General features: G+C 55.6%; 1 protein-coding gene and 2 pseudogenes across 1 annotated transcript; 2 read left to right on the top strand and 1 right to left on the bottom strand.

The window, feature by feature from the left end:
- Window positions 1–4135: 4135 nt before the first annotated feature.
- Window positions 4136–21727, top strand: LOC128823291 (acetylgalactosaminyl-O-glycosyl-glycoprotein beta-1,3-N-acetylglucosaminyltransferase-like). The gene is made up of 2 exons (XM_054005519.1): window positions 4136–4405; window positions 21272–21727. Exon 2 carries the CDS (start codon window positions 21304–21306, stop codon window positions 21715–21717), a length of 414 nt encoding a protein of 137 aa, XP_053861494.1. The 5' UTR covers window positions 4136–4405; window positions 21272–21303; the 3' UTR covers window positions 21718–21727.
- On the bottom strand, window positions 4930–6264 carry LOC128823335 (acetylgalactosaminyl-O-glycosyl-glycoprotein beta-1,3-N-acetylglucosaminyltransferase-like; annotated as a pseudogene).
- Window positions 8346–9614, top strand: LOC128823292 (acetylgalactosaminyl-O-glycosyl-glycoprotein beta-1,3-N-acetylglucosaminyltransferase-like; annotated as a pseudogene).
- Window positions 21728–22170: the final 443 nt, after the last annotated feature.

Below are 22170 nucleotides of genomic sequence, written 5' to 3'. Positions count from 1 at the left end.
TTGTGCTCCATGCATATTTTACAATTTTGCTCTCTCTGTCCCTTTGTTTAGTTTACACCCTTTTATCTGTATAAATAAGACTGTTTGAATCTTGCATGGAGGCTCACATTATCTGAATGTATTAGCAGAGCGCTGTGCTAATAAAACAGAGTGGTCTGACAAACTATGAGTCCTGAGTCTGACTTTGACAACTCCAATACAGGCGATTGGCCCAGGATTAAGGAACAAACCTGTATACTTGTGACAAAGTGGGAATGTTCTTAATGTTTCCTCTGAATACTGTGTGGGTGCCTCAGTTTCCCCTATGCATTTCTTAAGTCTCTAGGGGGTGGGATAAAGGCCAGTGTGCATAAATGGCCGATACTCTGTCTCCTGGCAACTAATGGCTGGGGCCCCTCCCCCCTGCAAGGGGATGCTAAAGGTGTGGGAGAACAAAGAGATCAGGTGACCTCCTGGCCCAGGAAAGAGACAAAGGCCAGAGGAGGGGCTGGAGGGGGTTTCAGTTTGGAGCTGGCTGGGGATGGGAAGCGAAGGCAGACAGGGGTGTCTGGCTCATGGGACCCCAGAATGGACCCGGCTGAGGGGTCCTGTTCTCTGTACCTACAAGTTCTGTTTTAGACTATGTTCCTGTCATCGAATAAACCTCTGTTTTACTGGCTGGCTGAGAGTCACGTCTGATGGTGGAATTGGGGTACAGGACCCTCTGGCTGCCCCAGGACCCCGCCTGTGCGGAATCGCTGTGGGAAGCGCACAGTGTGGAAGGGGAGGCTGGATGCTCTGAGGTCAGACCCAGGAAGGTGGAAGCCATGTGAGCTTCTTGCCCTGAAGACAGTCTGCTCACAGAGAGGAGGCTCCCCCAGAGTCCTGCCCGGCTTCATAGGGAGCAGTCCCAGAGCATCTCCCGGGGACTCCGTGACACCTGGTGGCAGCGGTGGGATGTACTGCACTTCCTTCAGTAAGTGACTGGGGAGCAGGAAAATGAAGGGGGGATAATGAGGACCAGGCGTGCTGAAGGCTCAGAGAAGGATGGTTTTAGGGGGCGACTAAGGACTGCAATATCCAGTGGGGTGAGAAAAACTGCTTCATCTCATTGCTGTTCAGTCTACTCGGGTTGAGAGTTTAGACTGCGTGTTTAGATTTTATTTTCTTTTGGTAACTAATCTGACTTGTGCTTTGACTTATAATCACTTGGAATCTATCTTTACAGTTAATAAATCTGTTTGTTTATTCTATCTGGAGCCCTGCGTCTGGTTTGCAGCATGTCAGAGACTCCCCTGGGGAGAACAAGCCTGGTACATATCAATTTCTTTGTTAAATTGACAAACTCACATAAGCTGGCAGCGTCCAGCGGGCATAACTGGCACTGCAAGATGGCGGTTCCCAGGACTGTGTCTGGAACCGGAGCTATTGGCTAGTGTCATTCGGTTGCACAATCCAAGGAGCAGCTGACATGCTAGAGGCTGTGTGTGAACAGCCCAGGAGTGGGGGTTCTCACAGCAGAGCAGGGTAAGGCTGGCTCCCGGACTCGAGGCTTGGTAATGATTTAGTTGGTGTTGGTCCTGTTTTGAGCAGGGGGTTGGACTAGATACCTCCTGAGGTCCCTTCCAACCCTGATCTTCTGTGATTCTAAAGCAAACCCAGGCAAAAACTCTCCAACCACAGAGGGGCAGTTTGTGACGGGTTGGGTCACAGAACCCCCCTGAGGGCTGCCACCTGATGTGCCAAGGCTACCTCTATTCCTGCTTTCCCTGCCAGCTCAGGACTCCAGCACCCTGTCTTGCTGAGCCAGACACTCCCGTCTGCTCCAACACGGACCCAGGGTCTGAATTACTTGCCCCAGAGCTGCAAGTTTACCTGAAAACAGCTCACAGACGTGTGCTTGTCTTTAGCACTCAGATGCCCAACTCCCAATGGGGTCTAAACCCAAATAAATCCGTTTTACCCTGTATCTGTATAAAGCTTATGCAGGGTAAACTCATCAATTGTTCCCCCTCTATAACACTGATAGAGAGATATGCACAGTTGTTTGCTCCCCCAGGTATTAATACATACTCTGAGTTAATTACTAAATAAAAAGTGATTTTATTAAATACAGACAGTAGGATTTAAGTGGTTCCAAGTAGTAACAGACAGAACAAAGTAAGACTATAGACTATAGACTCTCAGGGTTGGAAGGGACCTCAGGAGGTATCTAGTCCAACCCCATGCTCAAAGCAGGACCAATCCCCAACTAAATCATCCCAGCCAGGGCTTTGTCAAGCCTGACCTTAAAAACCTCCAAGGAAGGAGATTCCACCACCTCCCTAGGGAACCCATTCCAGTGCTTCACCACCCTCCTAGTGAAATAGTGTTTCCTGATATCCAACCTAGACCTCCCCCACTGCAACTTGAGACCATTGCTCCTTGTTCTGTCATCTGCCACCACTGAGAACAGTCTAGATCCATCCTCTTTGGAACCCCCCTTCAGGTAGCTGAAAGCAGCTATCAAATCCCCTCTCATTTTTCTCTTCTGCAGACTAAACAATCCCAGTTCCCTCAGCCTCTCCTCATAAGTCATGTGCTCCAGCCCCCTAATCATTTTTGTTGCCCTCTGCTGGACTCTTTCCAATTTTTCCACATCTTTCTTGTAGTGTGGGGCCCAAAACTGGACACAGTACTCCAGATGAGGCCTCACCAATGTCGAATAGAGGGGAACGATCACGTCCCTCGATCTGCTGGCAATGCCCCTACTTATACACCCCAAAATGCCGTTAGCCTTCTTGGCAACAAGGGCACCCTGTAGACTCATATCCAGCTTCTCGTCCACTGTAACCCCTAGGTCCTTTTCTGCAGAACTGCTACCTAGCCATTCGGTCCCTAGTCTGTAGCAGTGCATGGGATTCTTCCGTCCTAAGTGCAGGACTCTGCACTTGTCCTTGTTGAACCTCATCAGGTTTTTTTTGGCCCAATCCTCTAATTTGTCTAGGTCTCTCTGTATCCTGTCCCTCCCCTCCAACGTATCTACCACTCCTCCCAGTTTAGTGTCATCTGCAAACTTGCTGAGAGTGCAGTCCACACCATCCTCCAGATCATTAATGAAGATATTGAACAAAACCGGCCCCAGGACCGACTCCTGGGGCACTCCACTTGATACTGGCTGCCAACTAGACATGGAACCATTGATCACTACCTGTTGAGCCCGACGATCTAGCCAGCTTTCTATCCACCTTATAGTCCATTCATCCAGCCCATACTTCTTGAACTTGGCGGCAAGAATACTGTGGGAGACCGTATCAAAAGCTTTGCTAAAGTCAAGGAATAACACATCCACTGCTTTCCCCTCATCCACAGAGCCAGTTATTTCATCATAGAAGGCAATTAGGTTAGTCAGGCACGACTTGCCCTTGGTGAATCCATGCTGACTGTTCCTGATCACTTTCCTCTCCTCTAAGTGCTTCAGAATTGATTCCTTGAGGACCTGCTCCATGATTTTCCCAGGGACTGAGGTGAGGCTGACTGGCCTGTAGTTCCCCGGATCCTCCTTCTTCCCTTTTTTAAAGACGGGCACTACATTGGCCTTTTTCCAGTCATGAGGACTTTAAGCCATGAGGACTCATGTTCACCCTCAGAACTGTCGACATGAACTTATAGCCACAACATAACGATAACAACAATGTTCAGTGCAGGGTGAGCCTGCCGAAGACACCCGACACGACAAACTTTGCATTGGATCCCCCCAATCATTTTATAAGGGTGTCACAACCCAATGCCCCCCCTTAGGGAGTCCCCTGGGAAGGTAGAGCAGCATCATATATTGCTAACACTGTTGCAAGCATCGCAAAGCATTTTGGGGAGGGTTAAAGGTGTGTGAGTGGAGAGGGGAACTTTCCTTTGTAGGTTACACGAGGGCGAGAAGGGGGGGGAAGAAGAAGAAAAGAGCAGAGAACAGGTTAACTCAACACTGCAGCTACCAAACTCAGTGCAAAGATAAGACTCTGGCCCCCGCCCAAGGACACTGCGCCCAACTGAGACTTGGCTGACAGCCAAGAAAGACGGGGGCTTGAATGTGCCCAAGAGGCCGTGAGAAAGAGAAATCCAGCTGCCAGCAGGAAGGAAAACAAAGTCTAGGAGCTGCAGGGATGGAAAACACCGACGAGACAGCAAAAAGGGGAGCCGAGCCTCGTGTCCCTGGGACTGGTCTGTTTCGGGAACGTTGAAGAGACCACAGAAAGCCGGTTTGGATTGGCACAGAGGGCTCCCTGAACGGAGCACGCCCCCCCCCTCCCCCGAGGACTTAAAAGCCTCCTGAGACCTGGAGCAATTTGGAGAGCAACAGCCGACCTGGACGCCCTGGGCCCAGGACAACACTCCCGTCCGCTCTTCTCCTGACGTTACCCCAGACTTGGCCAGTCGGGGTCGTGCGTGGGTGAGTATGAAAGTGGGTTAGGGCCCGGGAGCACTACCACTTTCTTTCTTTCCCTGAGCGACGTGGGAGCGTTCCCAGCGCTCTCCGCTGTGAGTCTATTATTTTATCAAGAACGCTTTAAAATGTAGACCCTTGGTGTGCCCCATCATCTCCGCCCCAAAACAGATCCTGTAATCTGTCACAAGGGAACTGGAGTTATTTAGTCTGCAGAAGAGAAGAGTGAAGGGCGATTTGACAGAAGCTTTCAACTACCTGAAGGGGGGTTCCAAAGAGGATGGAGCTCGGCTGTTCTCTGTGATGGCAGATGACAGAACAAGGAGCAAAGGTCTCAAGTTGCAGTGGGGTTCCCCCGTGGTCTAGAGCATCACACTCACCCAGCCAGTCCCCCGTGGCTGGTGCCCCCTAGAGGGGACAGGCCCCAATCCCCATTCCCCACCCCCCTGAGCCAGCCAGTCCTCGTTCTGGGGCCGGATGGGAGCTGGCGCCCCCTAGAGGGGACAGGCCCCTCCCCATTCCCTGCCTCCCTAAGAGGGGAGGGGCCACGTCACTTTGCACCGTGGCTCCTCGTACAACTCCCTCCACACCTCCTCCACCCTGTCCAGCGACACCCCGTGCACCATGAAAGCCTCCGCGTACAGACACAGCTCATCCTGCACGCCGTACACCCGGAATCGGTCATCGTGCCGGTACCGCAGCCCGGCAGCCAGCACTGGGAAGCTGAAGTAGACGTCATCCAGTGGGAAGATGGGGATGCGCTCGGAAACCGAGGCCAGGGCCGGGATGCTGGCCCTGGGCATGAGGAACCAGCCCCTGGAGGGGAAATCAGGGGACGTGTCCTGGGGCACCGGGCAGAGGAGACGTGATATTTTCCCACTCTCATCACAGTGGCATGGCCCCGCATGTTGCCGTGGATGACGTGGGAGGCATTAGGGTTAGGGTTAGGCCCAGGTAGGCCACCATAGCGGGGGGGTTCACAAACGCCTCGTTGTCCACTGGAGGAGGGAAAAGATGCTGAGAAGGGTGCAGCTGGGAAGGGGGCTGGATGTCCTCGCCAGAGCCAGAGAGAGAACCCAGGAGTCCTGGCTCCCAGCGCCCCCTGCTCTAACCCACCCGCCCCCCCTCCCCTCCCAGAGCCGGGGAGAGAACCCAGGAGTCCTGGCTCCCAGCCCCCCTTGCTCTAACCCACCAGCCCCCACTCCCCTCCCAGAGCCGGGGAGAGAACCCAGGAGTCCTGGCTCACAGCCCCCCCTGCTCTAACCCACCAGCCCCCACTCCCCTCCCAGAGCCCGGGAGAGAACCCAGGCGTCCGGGCTCACCTTTGCAGATGAAATCCGCCTGCCTGCAGTGCGCCCCCACCCAGCGCAGGAAGCAGCGCTCCTTGAGCGACAGGTTGTGGTGGCTCTCGGCGAAATCCCACAGCACCACGTCCCCAAACTCCCCGCTCTCCTGGCCCAGCAGGGCCAGGTGCCGGGGGTCGGGGGACACCCCCACGAGGAAGACGGGTCGGACCCGGTAGCCCCCCAGGACCCTGGGCCGGGCCCACGTGCGGCGGGCGGTGGCCCATCTGGCGCTGGACGCTGGGTGGGATTTCACGGCCAGGAGCAGCAGGGGCGGCCCTGGGGGCCCGGAGCAAACCCCGTCCCCTGGGATCAGCTCCCGGCACCGGTAGCTCTGCAGCTGGGGGAACTCGGCCCGGAAGGCGGCGAAATCCAAGCGGAAGGTGAAGGTGCCGTCGGGCAGCTCCACCGAGCTGGGCCTGGGCCGGCCTGCGGGGTCTGCCTCAATTGGATCCTCACGGTGTGAAAGAGCCAACCCCCCTCCCCCCCGATCATCATCAGCAGCAGCAGCAGCGTCAGCATCCGGGCGCCCAAGGGAAAGAAATGCAGACACAAAACAGGCTGTGGTGTGATAAAGAAACAAGTTCACACCATTTATGGGCAGGTCAAGACTCAATGTAGGACCCAGGAGTCCTGGCTCCCAGGCCCTCTGCTCTCACCCACCAGGTCGGCCACGTTGGCCAAACCCACCCAGACGAACCTTGAGCGATGCGCGGCAGACGCCAATGTGAACGGCAAGAGGCTACGGTGAGGGGCACAGCAGGGGAGGAGGCCACGTGTGCTGCCCAGGGGGGGAAGGAGGAGCCCCTCCCCTGGACCTCGCTGCTGCTGGGGGGCAGAGGACTAGGGGGGTCCTCCTCTCTGGCCCCAGCCGGGGGCAGCCTGTCTGCACCCGAAACTCCCCCTCCCTGGCCCCGCCTGTGATGCAGTCGGGTTTTATTCATCTTATGTTGCTTGTGAGTCTGACTGTCCTAGACGAATACGGGGCATGCCTCAGTTTCCCTGTGTGCTGCACCAACACTTCGGGGGTGGGAATCGGGGGTGTGATTTTGCTGAGACCCTGGGGCAGGTGAGGCTGCCCAGCTGTTTGCACTGGTATAACCTGAGACCCAGAAGGGGGGTGCGACCAGGTGACACCTTTTGCCCAGAAGCAAGACAAGGAGGAGGAGTGAAGGGGGGTGTCAGAGGAGGGGTGGCTGGAGGCTGGCAGTCTGCGTGGGGGGACTGGAAGAAGGGGGAATCTGGGGCGTCTGGGCCAGGACTCCCCAAGATGGACTTAGCTGAAAGTCACTGATTTCTGTGCGAACGAGCTCTGCCCTACGCTGTGATCCTGTCGACTAATAAACCTTTTGTTCTCCCGGCTGGCTGAGAGTCACGTCTGACTGCGGAGTTGGGGGGCAGGGCCCTCTGGCTCCCCCAGGACCCCGCCCGGGTCCTTATTTACTTTCTCTACACTCGTCATGATTTTATAGTCTTCTATCCATCCCCCCTTAGTCGTCTCTTTTCCAAGCTGAAAAGTCCCAGTCTGATTAATCTCTCCTCACACGGCAGCTGTTCCAGACCACGAATCAGTTTTGTTGTCCTTTTCTGAGCCTTTCCCAATCCCAATTGATCTTTTTGAGACAGGGCAGACACATCTGCCCACAGGATGTCTCTAATGTCCGGTCGCTGAAGGGAGCAAGCGGCCTTTGTCCCGGACTCGAGGGGTGTGCGTGTCGCCTCCATTTCGATCAAGCAAATTGCAAATATATTGTGTGGGGACTTTTTTCCGACCCCAGATGCCCTGGCAGGGAACAGACCAGGCGTCGCGGATCGGCCGCTTATTACTCGATACCGTCTCAGACTCGAGGTTTTGATTTGGGACGTTCTGGCCCCATTGCTTGAATCTCATCCATTGTGGGTTCAGACAAGAGCACGGTCGCTTGGATCAATCTCTCCCCAGCCGGAGGGGTTGTGTTCCCACTGATTTCTTCCGCACTCGGCCGGGAGGGAAGCAATGACATGACCCCGGCTTTGGGGTCTGAGAACGCCGCGTGTCGGGGCGCGAGGAAAATCAATGCCGGACCAGACCCTGTCCAGATACGGCGTCTCTGTCACTTGCCAGAAGTTCACTGTAAACTGTTTTTTCAACCTTTTCCCGCGTGCGTTTGCCAGGGGACACCGGAGCCCCGACCCCGGAGCCTCATGTAACAGGGCAAAATGTCGGGCACATTGAGTGGAGTTACTGTCTTTGAAGGAACCACAGGACACCTGGACTCTCTCCCCAGCTCTGGGAGAGGAGTGGGGATCTAGTAGTTAGAGGAGGGGGGAGAGCCAGGACTCCTGGGTTTTATATTCAGTCTTGTCCCGCCTAAAAATAGCATGAGCTTGTTTCTTTATCACACTGCAGCCTATTTTGTGCCTGCATTTCCTTCCCTTTCGGCCAAGCCCCAGGAGGAATGGACAATGAAGCGCTGGGCTGCCCAGATCCTGCTGATGGGGGGAGCAGGTGGAGGGTTATTTGGCTGCTTCACACTGTGAAGATCAAACGGAGACAGACCCCGCCGGTGTCTGTACAACAACCCCTGGGCTCGTTTCACTTTCAGCTGAGCCCGGGGGGAGCGGAGATGAAGTGCTGGGGCGCCCGGATCCTCCTGATCGGGGGCGTTTTTTGGCTGCTTCACACCGTGAGGATCCAATGGAGACAGACCCCGCAGGGCACCCCCAGCCCTGGCCCCAGCCCCATCTGGGCACCTTCACCTTCCGCTTGGATTACGCCGCCTTCCGGGCCGAGTTCCCCCAGCTGCAGAGCTACCGGTGCCGGGAGCTGATCCCAGGGGACGGGGTTTGCTCCGGGCCGTGAAATCCCACCCAGCATCCAGCGCCAGATGGGCCACCGCCCGCCGCACGTGGGCCCGGCCCAGGGTCCTGGGGGGCTACCGGGTCCGACCCGTCTTCCTCGTGGGGGTGTCCCCCGACCCCCGGGACATGGCTCTGCTGGGCCAGGAGAGCGGGGAGTTTGGGGACGTGGTGCTGTGGGATTTCGCCGAGAGTCACCACAACCTGTCGCTCAAGGAGCGCTGCTTCCTGCGCTGGGTGGGGGCGCGCTGTGAGCAGGCGGATTTCATCTTCAAAGGTGAGCCCGGACGCCTGGGTTCTCGCCCCAGCTCTGGGAGGGGAGGGGAGCTGGTGGGTTAGAGCAGGGGGGGACTGGGAGCCAGGACTCCTGGGTTCTCTCCTCAGCTCTGTGAGGGGAGTGGGGGCTGGTGGGTTACAGCAGGGGGGCGCTGGGAGTCAGGACTCTTGGTTTCTATCCCCAGCTCTGGGAGGGGAGTGGGGGCGGGTGGGTTAGAGCAGGGGGGGCTGGGAGCCAGGACTCCTGGGTTCTGACCCAGCTGCACCCTCCCCAGTGTGTTTTCCCTCCTCCAGGGGACGATGACGAGTTTGTGAACCCCCCCGCAATGGTGGCCTACCTGAGCCAGACGCCCAACGCCTCCCACGTCATCCATGGCTACATCCAGCGCCATGCAGTCGTGATGAGAGGGGGGAAATATCGCGTCTCCCCCGCCCTGTTCCCCCAGGACAAATACCCCTTCTTCCCCTCCGGGGGCGGGTTCCTCATGCCCAGGGTCAGTGTCCCGGCCCTGGCCGCGGCCTCCGTGCGCATCCCCATCTTCCCGCTGGACGACGTCTACTTCGGCTTCCTGGTGCTGGCCGCCGGGCTGCGGTACCGGCACGACGACCAATTCCGGGTGTACGGCGTGCAGGATGAGCAGTGTCTGTACGCGGAGGCCATGTTGGTGCACGGGGTGTCGCTGGACAGGGTGGAGGAGGTGTGGAGGGGGTTGTACAAAGAGCGACGGTGCAATATGACGGTGTCTCTCCCCTCTTAGGGGCGCAGGAAATGGGGCAGGGGCCTGTCCCCTCTCAGGCGTGTCTGGGATGTATCGTGATATCCATTGGCCCCCGAGCTGTCCTGAGCTGGTGGGCCCAAGCGTGGGACCCAGCTGACACCCCATCTATGACAGGAGTCTTTCCCCTCCCTGGCCCCAGGGCCTTTTCCTTCCCAGTGGATTTCACAGCTTCCCTGACCTGTACGGTTAGTCGGGACCGCACATCTCAGCTAGACAAACCTGCTGCCAACATGCAGGACTGGCTTTTGCTAAACCATCCCAGACAGATGGTTCCAGACTCCTCTCGGAAACCTCCAGCGACGGAGCCTCCCCAATCCCCCGAGGCGTCTGGTCCCTTGTCCTATCGCCTCTTGTCCTCCCCTCTGCGGCCAGACAGAAGAATTGTTCTCCATCTTTTTATGGCAGCCTTTCAAGTGTTGGAAGTCCCCTATCCCATCCCCCTTCCCCTTAACCTCCTCCAACCTTTGCTCCTATAGCTGTTGGATCATCGTTGTCACTCGCCTCTGGATCCTTTCCAGGTTCTCTCCATCCTTTTCCACTTTTTCTGTTTTGCACCAGCGTCGCATTGCTGACTCATGTCGAGGTTGTGGCATGAGCCCCAGAACCTTCTCGGCCACGCTGCTGCCCCGCTAGTTCGCCCCGTCTGTAGTCGTTACTCCTGGGGGGATTCTGCGCTACCGCACGCGTGTGTAATTAATGAGTCGTGCATACTTTTAATTTTTTGCGCAGAAAAACGCTTCTGCCGAAACGTTGTTGCGGTTCTGCCTTTTGCCCACCAGAGGGCGCTGTGTTGATAAAACAAAGCAGCAGCTCCCGGCCAGCTAGGGAAGAGAATGAGCCTGCAGCGCCTTCTTCGCAGCGGGCCAGGTCAGGAGACCGGGGCTATGGGGAGACAGACAGTGTGGGGTTCTGGGGGGCAGGGTCAGCTCATAAGGGCTAGTGAGGGAGGACAGACTAGGGCAGATGCTGAATGGGAGTGAAGGTGCAGGGCTACACGGTGATGGCGGAGTGGGTGCGGAGCTACATAGATTCATAGATTCTAGGACTGGAAGGGACCTCGAGAGGTCATCGAGTCCAGTCCCCTGCCCGCATGGCAGGACCAAATACTGTCTAGACCATCCCTGATAGACATTTATCTAACCTACTCTTCAATATCTCCAGAGACGGAGATTCCACAACCTCCCTAGGCAATTTGTTCCAGAGTTTAACCACCCTGACAGTTAGGAACTTTTTCCTAATGTCCAACCTAGACCTCCCTTGCTGCAGTTTAAACCCATTGTTTCTGGTTCTATCCTTAGAGGCTAAGGTGAACAAGTTCTCTCCCTCCTCCTTATGACACCCTTTTAGATACCTGAAAACTGCTATCATGTCTCCTCTCAGTCTTCTCTTTTCCAAACTAAACAAACCTAATTCTTTCAGCCTTCCTTCATAGGTCATGTTCTCAAGACCTTTAATCATTCTTGTTGCTCTTCTTTGGACCCTTTCCAATTTCTCCACATCTTTTTTAAAATGCGGCGCCCAGAACTGGACACAATACTCCAGCTGAGGCCTAACCAGAGCAGAGTAGAGCGGAAGAATGACTTCTCGTGTCTTGCTCACAACACACCTGTTAATACATCCCAGAATCATGTTTGCTTTTTTTGCAACAGCATCACACTGTTGACTCATATTTAGCTTGTGGTCCACTATAACCCCTAGATCCCTTTCTGCCGTACTCCTTCCTAGACAGTCTTTTCCCATTCTGTATGTGTGAAATTGATTTTTCCTTCCTAAGTGAAGTACTTTGCATTTGTCTTTGTTAAACTTCATCCTGTTTAACTCAGACCATTTCTCCAATTTGTCCAGATCATTTTGAATTATGACCCTGTCCTCCAAAGCAGTTGCAATCCCTCCCAGTTTGGTATCATCCGCAAACTTAATAAGCGTACTTTCTATGCCAGTATCTAAGTCATTGATGAAGATATTGAACAGAGCCGGTCCCAAAACAGACCCCTGAGGTACCCCACTCGTTATGCCTTTCCAGCAGGATTGGGAACCATTAATAACAACTCTCTGAGTACGGTTATCCAGCCAGTTATGCACCCACCTTATAGTAGCCCCATCTAAATTGTATTTGCCTAGTTTATCGATAAGAATATCATGCGAGACCGTATCAAATGCCTTACTAAAGTCTAGGTATACCACATCCACCGCTTCACCCTTATCCACAAGGCTCGTTATCCTATCAAAGAAAGCTATCAGATTGGTTTGACATGATTTGTTCTTCACAAATCCATGCTGGCTGTTCCCTATCACCTTACCACCTTCCAAGTGTTTGCAGATGATTTCCTTAAGTACTTGCTCCATTATCTTCCCTGGCACAGAAGTTAAACTAACTGGTCTGTAGTTACCTGGGTTGTTTTTATTTCCCTTTTTATAGATGGGCGCTATATTTGCCCTTTTCCAGTCTTCTGGAATCTCTCCCGTCTCCCATGATTTTCTAAAGATAATAGCTAGAGGCTCAGATACCTCCTCTATTAGCTCCTTGAGTATTCTAGGATGCATTTCATCAGGCCCGGGTGACTTGCAGGCATCTAACTTTTCTAAGTGATTTTTAACTTGTTCTTTTTTTATTTTATCTGCTAAACCTACCCCCTTCCCATTAGTATTCACTATGTTAGGCATTCCTTCAGACTTCTCGGTGAAGACCGAAACAAACAAGTCATTAAGCATCTCTGCCATTTCCAAGTTTCCTGTTACTGTTTCTCCCTCTTCACTGAGCAGTGGACCTACCCTGTCCTTGGTCTTCCTCTTGCTTCTAATGTATTGATAAAAAGTCTTCTTGTTTCCTTTTATTCCCGTAGCTAGTTTGAGCTCATTTTGTGCCTTTGCCTTTCTAATCTTGCCCCTGCATTCCTGTGTTGTTTGCCTATATTCATCCTTTGTAATCTGTCCTAGTTTCCATTTTTTATATGACACCTTTTTATTTTTTAGATCGTGCAAGATCTCGTGGTTAAGCCAAGGTGGTCTTTTGCCACATTTTCTATCTTTCCTAACCAGCGGAATAGCTTGCTTTTGGGCCCTTAATAGTGTCCCTTTGAAAAATTGCCAACTCTCCTCAGTTGTTTTTCCCCTCAGTCTTGATTCCCATGGGACCTATCTATCAGCTCTCTGAGCTTCCCAAAATCTGCCTTCCTGAAATCCATTGTCTCTATTTTGCTGTTCTCCCTTCTACCCTTCCTTAGAATTGCAAACTCTATGATTTCATGATCACTTTCACCCAGGCTGCCTTCTACTTTCAAATTCTCAACGAGTTCCTCCCTATTTGTTAAAATCAAGTCTAGAACAGCTTCCCCCCTAGTAGCTTTTTCAACCTTCTGAAATAAAAAGTTGTCTCCAATGCAGTCCAAGAATTTGTTGGATAGTCTGTGCCCCGCTGTGTTATTTTCCCAACATATATCCAGATAGTTGAAGTCCCCCATCACCACCAAATCTTGGGCTTTGGATGATTTTGTTAGTTGCTTGAAAAAAGCCTCATCCACCTCTTCCACCTGGTTAGGTGGCCTGTAGTAGACTCCTAGCATGACATCTCCCTTGTTTTTACCCCTTTTAGCCTAACCCAGAGACTCTCAACACTTCCGTCTCCTATGTCCATCTCTACCTCAGTCCAAGTGTGTACATTTTTAATATACAAGGCAACACCTCCTCCCTTTTTCCCCTGTCTATCCTTCCTGAGCAAGCTGTACCCATCCACACCAACATTCCAATCATGTGTATTATCCCACCAAGTTTCAGTGATGCCAACAATGTCATAGTTGTATTTATTTATTAGCACTTCCAGTTCTTCCTGCTTATTCCCCATACTTCTCGCATTTGTATATAGGCATCTAAGATACTGGTTTGATCTTTCCTCCCAGTTTTGTCCTGACCCTCCTTTCCCTCTGACAATATAGCCCACACTCCCTCTCGTTTCCGACCCATCTCCCCGGTCTCCATGTTCCCCACTTACCTGTGGGCTTTGCTCACCTGTCCCCGTCGAACCTAGTTTAAAGCCCTCCTCACTAGGTTAGCCAGTCTGTGCCCGAATAGGGTCTTCCCTCTCCTCGAAAGGTGAACGCCATCTCTGCCTAGCAGTCCTTCCTCAAATAGCATCCCGTGGTCTAGGAAGCCAAAGCCCTCCTGGCGACACCATCTTCGCAGCCAGGCATTCACCTCCATGATGCATCTGTCTCTACCTTTGACAGGAAGAATTGAAGAGAATACCACCTGCGCTCCAAACTCCTTCACCCGTACTCCCAGAGCCCTGTAGTCACTCTTGATCCGCTCAGTGTCACACCGCGCAGTATCATTTGTGCCCACATGGATGAGTAGCATGGGGTAGTAGTCAGAGGGCCGGATAATCCTCGACAATGCCTCCGTAACGTCTCGGATACGGGCTCCCGGCAGGCAGCATACCTCCCGAGATGAAATGTCAGGGCGACAGATGGGCGCCTCCGTCCCCCTCAGCAGAGAGTCTCCGACCACCACTACCCTACGTTTCCTTTTCGCAGTGGTGGCAGCAGACTCTCCAGCCTTAAGGGTACGAGGCTTCTCCTCCTTTACTGTAGGGAGTGATTCCTTCTTTCCTGTATCAAGAAGAGCATAACGGTTACCTATAACCACGGCAGGAGGGTTCGGAGCAAGGGTGGAGCACTGCCTGCTGCCAGAAGTAACCAGCTGCCAGTGTCCACCCTGAGCCATCTCCTCCTCCACCAGTGGTGTATCAGCAGTCCTGTGTACTGGGACAGCTACCTCAGCTGTCTCCACATGGACACGGTCGAGGAATTGCTCGTGGATACGGATGCTCCTCAACCTAGCCACCTCCTCCTGTAGCTCTCCCACCTGCTGCCTGAGAGATACCACCAGCAGGCACCTCTCACATTGGATGGTCTCCCCAGCCTGGATATCAGTAAGTGGAAATTGCAAGTTACAGTCTTTGCAAAACCACACCAGGATCTGGGTAGAGGCATCCATGCTTAGGCACTCTGTCTGGCTACAGGCACAGGTGGAGGAGACAGTAGCAGTGCTGGTACAGGTGTTGCGGGTCTTCCTAACCATCGTAAGCCTCCCTCTGTCAAACTCCCGTCTGCAGCCCCCTGTCAGCTGAAAGGGTTGTTTAAGCAAACAGTTAGAATGTAGTTGCTTTATAGGTATTAAGGGGAATCAAGAGAAAACAGATGGAACTGGCAAGGGACCCTCGCCCCCTTCCTAACTCCCTTGCGAAACTCCCTGTTAGCAGCCCCTGGTCGCAAAGCTCCCTGGTCGCTTGTGCGCTGCTTTATAAAGCCCTGGCCTGGATGAATGCCCTGCCCACTGATGAAGGCTCAGCCACTTACCAGAGACTTCTAGCTTTCAAACCTTCCAACTGCCAGCCACAGCACACGGTCCTTCAAACAACCAAAACAAACAAGGCACACAGGGTGGCTATGTGGGGGGCCCAGAGACACATCGGGAGGGTGACAGGGACACAGGGATGGGGGGCTGGGTGGGGGTACAGAGACACATGGGGGGAGGGAGGGGGACAGGGACACAGGGACAGGGGGTGGCTGGGTGGGGGGCACAGAGATACATGGGGAGGGGGAGGGGGACAGGGTGGGGGGACAGGGACACATGGGGATGGGGGACAGGGATAGGGGGTGGGGGGCACAGAGACACATGGAGAGGGGGTGGGGGCACAGAGACACATGGGGATGGGGGACAGGGATACAGGGACAGGGATAGGGGGTGGGGGGCACAGAGACACATTGGGATGGGGGACAGGGATGGGGGTGGGGGGCACAGAGACACATGGAGAGGGGGAGGGGGACAGGGACACACAAGGACAGGGGGTGGGGGCAGAGACACATTGGGAGGGGGAGGTGTGGGTGTCTGAGTGGGGGCGGACAGACACATGCAGACGGGGTGGAAGGACACATCAGGGTGCAGGAACACATGGGGACAGGGCAGATGTGCCTGACTGATTGGGAGAGGCTCGGGGCAGCCAGGGTCTGCATGGGGGAGGCTCCCAAACAATCTCTCCCCGCCCCCCAAATAAACCTGTTCCAGACTTTCCCCCACCCATACCCCAAAACCCTCCAAGTTCACACCCAGGCTCCTTCCCAGCCTGCCCCCCCAACCCTTCCGTGACCCCGACTCCCCCCAGCCTTTGCCCTGCTTCTGAGGGGGGCGGGGACCACGGGTCTGTATTGTAGTTTAAACAGATTCTTATTCTGAGCTCTGTATTATCATGGTCCGTAAGGAATCCATTTGTCAAACAAGCATTTCCTCGAGCTTTTCTCTTGGCTGTATTGTTACAGACACACCTGCTGACAGGTATTTTGCAATAAATGACCACAAATAATTGAAACGGGTGTGATTAGATCGTGTTATTTTTGACGCATAAACGATGCAGAATTTGAAACTAGGGTGCGCAGAATTGTTACGTTTTTGGGCACAGAATTCCCCCAGGAGTAATTGGGGCAGTTGGGTTTTCTACCCTGAGTGGGTTCTCATCATTGGTCTGTCAATCAGGCAGGGATGCTCCGGGGCCCAGGGCAGGCGCGCGGGGAGGTGGTAGACAGGATCCGGGGAAGAGACCCATCTCCAAACTTCTCCCAGAGAACTTAGCCGCTTGCTACAATCCAACCACCCGCCCGCTCAAATTACCGCCATTCTCGGCCCCCGCACCAGCCTCCGTGTCCGGTTTTTAAAAACTGGAGCAGGTCTCCGGAGCCTTTTTACCGACTCTGCAAACGCCCCGTCCCCCGATGCTGCCCCCAGCCCAGATTTTCCTCCCTCCAGGCCAGGCCGTGGGTCGGCCACGTTGGCCAAACCCACACGGATGAACCTTGAGTGATGCGCGGCAGACGCCAATGTGAACGGCAAGCGTTGGCAAACCAGCGATTTCACTCTTCTGGACTGGCTTCGTGGGGAGCAATTCCAGAGCATGGCTCAGGGACTCCGTGACACCCCAGAGCCCGCACCCCCCCACACCACAAACCTCTGCTCCACCCTGAGCCCCCTCCTGCACCGTGAACCCCTCATCCCCGGCCCCACCCCACAGCTCTCATCCACACACTGCCACAGTCTTGCACCCCCTTCGGCACCCCAAGCCCCCACACTCCCTCCTCCTGCCCCAGCCCAGACCCTGCACCCCAACTCCCTCCCAGAGCCTGTCCCCCACACCCCCTCCTCCTGCCCCAGCCCAGACCCTGCACCCCAACTCCCTCCCAGAACCTGTCCCCCACACCCCCTCCTCCTATCCCAGCCGACCCCGCACCCCAACTCCCTCCCAGAGCCTGTCCCCCACACCCCCTCCTCCTGCACCAGCCCAGACCCTGCACCCCAACTCCCTCCCACAGCCTGCCCCCCACACCCCCTCCTCCTGCCCCAGCCCAGACCCCGCACCCCAACTCCCTCCCAGAGCCTGTCCCCCACACCCCCTCCTCCTGCACCAGCCCAGACCCTGCACCCCAACTCCCTCCCAAAGCCCGTCCCCCACAACACCTTCTCCTATCCCAGCTGACCCCGCACCCAAACTCCCTCCCACAGCCTGTCCCCCACACCCCCTCCTCCTGCCCCAGCCGACCCCGCACTCCAACTCCCTCCGAGAGCCTGTCCCTCACACCTCCTCCTCCTGCCCAGCCCAGACCCTGCACTCCAACTCCCTTCCACAGCCTGTCCCCCACACCCCCTCCTCCTGCCCCAGCCCAGACCCTGCACCCCAACTCCCTCCCAGAGCCTGTCCCCCACACCCCCTCCTCCTGTCCCAGCCCAGACCCTGCACCCCCTCCAGGCCGGCTCTGAACTTGGAAACTCAGCCAGGCTGAGGAGATCCCCACAGATGATCAAAAAACAAAGCGTGGGCCATGTCACCGTACATAACAATGGCCGTACTGGGTCAGACCAATGGTCCATCCAGCCCAGTGTCCTGTCTGCCGACAGTGGCCAGTGCCAGGTGCCCCAGAGGGAATGAACAGAATGGGGAATCATCAAGTGATCCATCCCCATCGCCCATTCCCGGCTTCTGGCAAACAGAGGCTAGGGACACATCCCTGCCTGCTGTTGGTGGACCTATCCTCTTGTGAATTTATCTAGTTCTTTTTTGAACCTTGTTCTAGTCTTGGCCTTCACAACATCCAGTGGCAAGGAGTTCCCCAGGTTGACAGTGCGTCGGGAGAAGAAATACTTCCTTTTCTTTGTTTTAAACCTGCTGCCTATTAATTTCATTGGGTGACCCCTGGTTCTTGTGTTATGAGAAGGAGTAAACAACACTTCCTTATCTACTTTCTCCACACCCATCATGATTTTATAGACCTCAATCATATCCCCCTGTCATCATCTCTTTTCCAAGCTGAAAAGTCCCAATGTAATAATCTCTGCGTATACGGCAGCCGTTACACACCCTGAAACAGTTTTGTTGCCCTTTTCTGAGACGTTCCCAATTCCAGTAGAGCTTTTTTGAGATAGGACGACCACATCTGCCCGCAGGATGTCTCTAATGTCCAGTCGCTGAAGGGAGCCAGCAGCCGTTGTCCCGGACTCGAGGGGTGTGTGTGCCGCCCCCGTTTTGATCAAGTGAATTGCAACTATATTGTGTGGGGACTTTTTCCCGACCCCAGATGCCCTGGCGGGGAACAGACCAGGCGTCGCGGATCGGCCGCTTATTACTCGATACCGTCTCAGACTCGAGGTAAGGATTTTGGACGTTCTGGCCCCATTGCTTAAATCTCATCCATTGTGGGTTCAGACAAGAGCACGGTCACTTGGATCAATCTCTCCCCAGCCGGAGGGGTTGTGTTCCCACTGATTTCTTCCGCACACGGCCGGGAGGGAAGCAGTGATGTGACCCCGGCTTTGGGGTCTGAGAACGCCGCGTGTCGGGGCGCGAGGAAAATCAAGGCTGGACCAGAACCTGTCCAGATACGGCGTCTCGGTCGCTTGCCAGAAGTTCACTGAAAACCGTCTTTTCCAACTATTTCCTGCATGTGTTTGCCAGGGGACACTGGAGCCCCGACCCCGGAGCCTCGTGTAACAGGGCGAAATGGCGGGCACATTGAACGGAGTTACTGTCTTTGAAGGAACCACAGGACACCTGGGTTCTCACCTCGGCTGAGGGAGGGGAGTGGGGACTGCTGGGTCAGAGCAGGGGGAGCTAGGAGCCAGGACTCCTGGGTTCTCTCCCCAGCTCTGGGAGGGGAGTGGGGGCTGGTGGGTTAGAGAAGGGGGGGCTGGGAGCCAGGACTCCTGGGTTCTCTCCCCGGCTCTGGGAGGGGAGTGGGGACTGCTGGGTCAGAGCAGGGGGAGCTGGTAGCCAGGACTCCTGGGTTCTCTCCCCAGCTGCGGGAGAGGAGTGGGGCTGGTGGGTCAGAGCAGGGGGGGCTGGGAGCCAGGACTCCTGGGTTCTATCCCCAGCTCTTGGAGGGGAGTGGGGGCTGGTGGATTAGAGCAGGGGGGCTGGGAGCCTGAGACGTTATTGATATAAACAGGGACCATATAGATCATTGTTGCAACCAAGGTCCTGTAGTGGCACCCAGATCTTGTATAAAGGGGGTCAAATGGGGTGTCTAGGACAAGGTTATGGTTTACTGGTTATGATTATGCTGTCTATATGTGTGTATCAGTGTTGTAGTTGAAGTTATGAATATTGGCTCTATACTGTCTGTATGGCAAACTTATGCCATGCTTCTGGGTGACATCCCAGACAAGCTGAGATTAGCTCTGCCTAGCCTGCTTGATGGACCATTAAAGGACCATCAGCTATACAATGGACCCATTGAGAGAAGGCAGATACGCCTTGTAACTCAGCAAAGTATGCAGGGACTGGCCCATGTGACTCCAGACTCCATTTTGCTGTAATTTTCCACAGTAAGAACAAAGAGGTGTTCTTACACCTGGAAAAGACTATATAAGGCTAATGCCTCATCTCCATCTGGTCTTCAATCCTGCTTCTTACCTCTGGAGGAACTTTGCTACAAACTGAAGCTCTGAACAAAGGACTGAATGACCCATCCCAGCTGGGGATGTTCCAGAGACTTGATTTGAACCTGCAGTTTATTCCATCGCTGCTGCAAGCCTGAACCAAGAACTTTGCCATTACTGTATGTAATTGATTCCATTTAACCAATTCTAACTCTCATCTCTATCTTTTTCCTTTTATCAATAAACCTTTAGATTTTAGATTCTAAAGGATTGGCAGCAGCGTGATTTGTGGGTAAGGTCTGATTTGTATATTGACCTGGGTCTGGGGCTTGGTCCTTTGGGATCAGGAGAACCTTTTTCTTTTACTGGGGTATTGGTTTTCATAACCATTTGCCCCCATAACGTGCGGCACTGGTGGTGATACTGGGAAACTGGAGTGTTAAGGAGATTGCTTGTGAGACTTGCGGTTAGCCAGTGGGGTGAGACCGAAGTCCTCCTAGTCTGGCTGGTTTGGTTTGCCTTAGAGGTGGAAAAACCCCAGCCTTGGGCTGTAACTGCCCTGTTTGAGCAATTTGTCCTGAGTTGGCGCTCTCAGTTGGGTTCCGCCAGAACCGCATTGTCTAGGGTTACCATATTTTGTGCCTCCAAATGGAGGACACCCCCAGGGGCCCCGCCCCCACCCCAACTCCGCCCCCTCCCAAAGTCTCCGCCCCCTCCCCTGCTTCCCGCGAACATTTGAGTCGCGGGAAGCCTGTAGCAGGTAAGGGGCGGTGTGGGGGGAGGAGGCGCGGCCCAGGCTGGCCCCCCGGCGGCTCCAGCGTGGGTCGGCTCGGGCCCTGGGGTGCCGGCCCCGGCCCACCACCCCTGGCCCGCCCAGCACTGCTGGCCCCCCGGACCCCCCGGCTCGCGGCCCAGCGGACCCCCCCGGCCCAGCGGCCCCGCGGCCCCCCCGGCTCGCGGCCCAGCGGACCCCCCGGCCCAGCGGACCCCCCGGCCCTGCGGAGCCCACGGGCCCGGACTGGCTCCCGGCCCCGCAGACCTCGCAGCCCCGTGGACCCCCCGGCTCCCGGACCAGCACCGCGCCCCCGGCTCCCCGCCCGGCCCCGCGCCCACCCCGGCCCGGCACCGCGCACCCGGCCGGGCTCGGCACCATGCCCCCGGCCCCGCGGCACCGGCCAAAGAGCCCTCCTGATTTTCCCGGACATGCCCGGCTTTTGGGGATTTCCCCCCGGACGGGGATTTGAGCCCCCAAAAGCCGGACATGTCCGGGAAAATCCGGACGTATGGTAACCCTAGCATTGTCACAGGGCTGATGCGTTAGAGCAGGGGGATTCTGAGCCAGGACTCCTGGGTTCTCTCCCCGGCTCTGGGAGGGGAGTGGGGGCTGGTGGGTTAGAGCAGGGGGGACTGGGAGGCAGGACTCCTGGGTTCTCCCTGCGGCTCTGGGAGGAGAGTGGGGGCTGGTGGGTTAGAGCAGAGGTGACTGGGAGCCAGGACTCCTGGGTTCTATCCCCAGCTCTGGGAGGAGAGTGGGGGCTGGTGGTTAGAGCAGGGGGGACTGGGAGGCAGGACTCCTGGGTTCTCCCTGCGGCTCTGGGAGGAGAGTGGGGGCTGGTGGGTTGGGGCGGGGAGCCAGGACTCCTGGGTTCTCTCCCCGGCTCTGGCGAGGCCATCTGGCCCAAGGCTGCACCCTCCGCAGCATCTTTTCCCTCCTCCAGGGGACGACGACGAGTTTGTGAACCCCCCCACTATGGTGGCCTACCTGAGCCAGACGCCCAACACCTACCACGTCATCCACGGCTACATTCGGAACCATTTGGCCGTGATGAGAAGCACGAAATATCGCCTTTCCTCCACCGTGTTCCCCCAGGACACGTACCCCGACTTCCCCTCCAGGGGCGGGTTCCTCATGCCCAGGGCCAGCGTTCCGGTCCTTGCCACGGCCTCCGAGCGCATCCCCGCCTACTTCGGCTTCCTGGTGCTGGCTGCCGGGCTGTGGTACCGGCACGATGACCGATTCCGGGTGTACGGCGTGCAGGATGAGCAGTGTCTGTACGCGGAGGCCTTCGTGGTGCATGGGGTGTCGCCGGGCAGGGTGGAGGAGGTGTGGAGAGGGTTGTACAAGGAGCGACAGTGTAACATGACGGCGCCTCTCCCCTCTTAGGGGTGCAGGGAATGGGGCAGGGGCCTGTCCCCTCTAGGGGGCGCCAGCTCCCACCTGGCCCCAGGGCAGGTACTGGCTGGTTTAGGGGAGTGGGGAATGGGGCACGGGGGCTTTTGCCAACTATCTGGATTAAATTTGATTACTTGTGCTCTACTTTTGACTAGTTATTGTCGGGGTTCAGAGTTTGCTGGGGCGGGGGGAGGGTGTCTCATAATTCTGGGAATTAAGCACAGGGCCCCTGTATCTCCCACTCCCCTGGGTCACCCCACTGCTGGCAGCCATCATTAGGTTTCAGAGTAAACACTCCCAAACTAAGACTCATCCGTGCGTGTGGTCAGCGTGACTAGAGCTCCGTGCCTCGGTGCGCAAAGGCAATGCCAGTAGGTGGCGCTGCTGCGCACGCAGCCTGGTGCCTTGAGTGTGTAGGACCCACAAAAATGGCTGCTTACTGGA

This window comes from Malaclemys terrapin, chromosome 15 (genome assembly GCF_027887155.1).
Source record: "Malaclemys terrapin pileata isolate rMalTer1 chromosome 15, rMalTer1.hap1, whole genome shotgun sequence".
Lineage (NCBI taxonomy): Eukaryota > Metazoa > Chordata > Testudines > Emydidae > Malaclemys > Malaclemys terrapin.
This window is presented reverse-complemented; position numbering and strand designations above follow the sequence as displayed.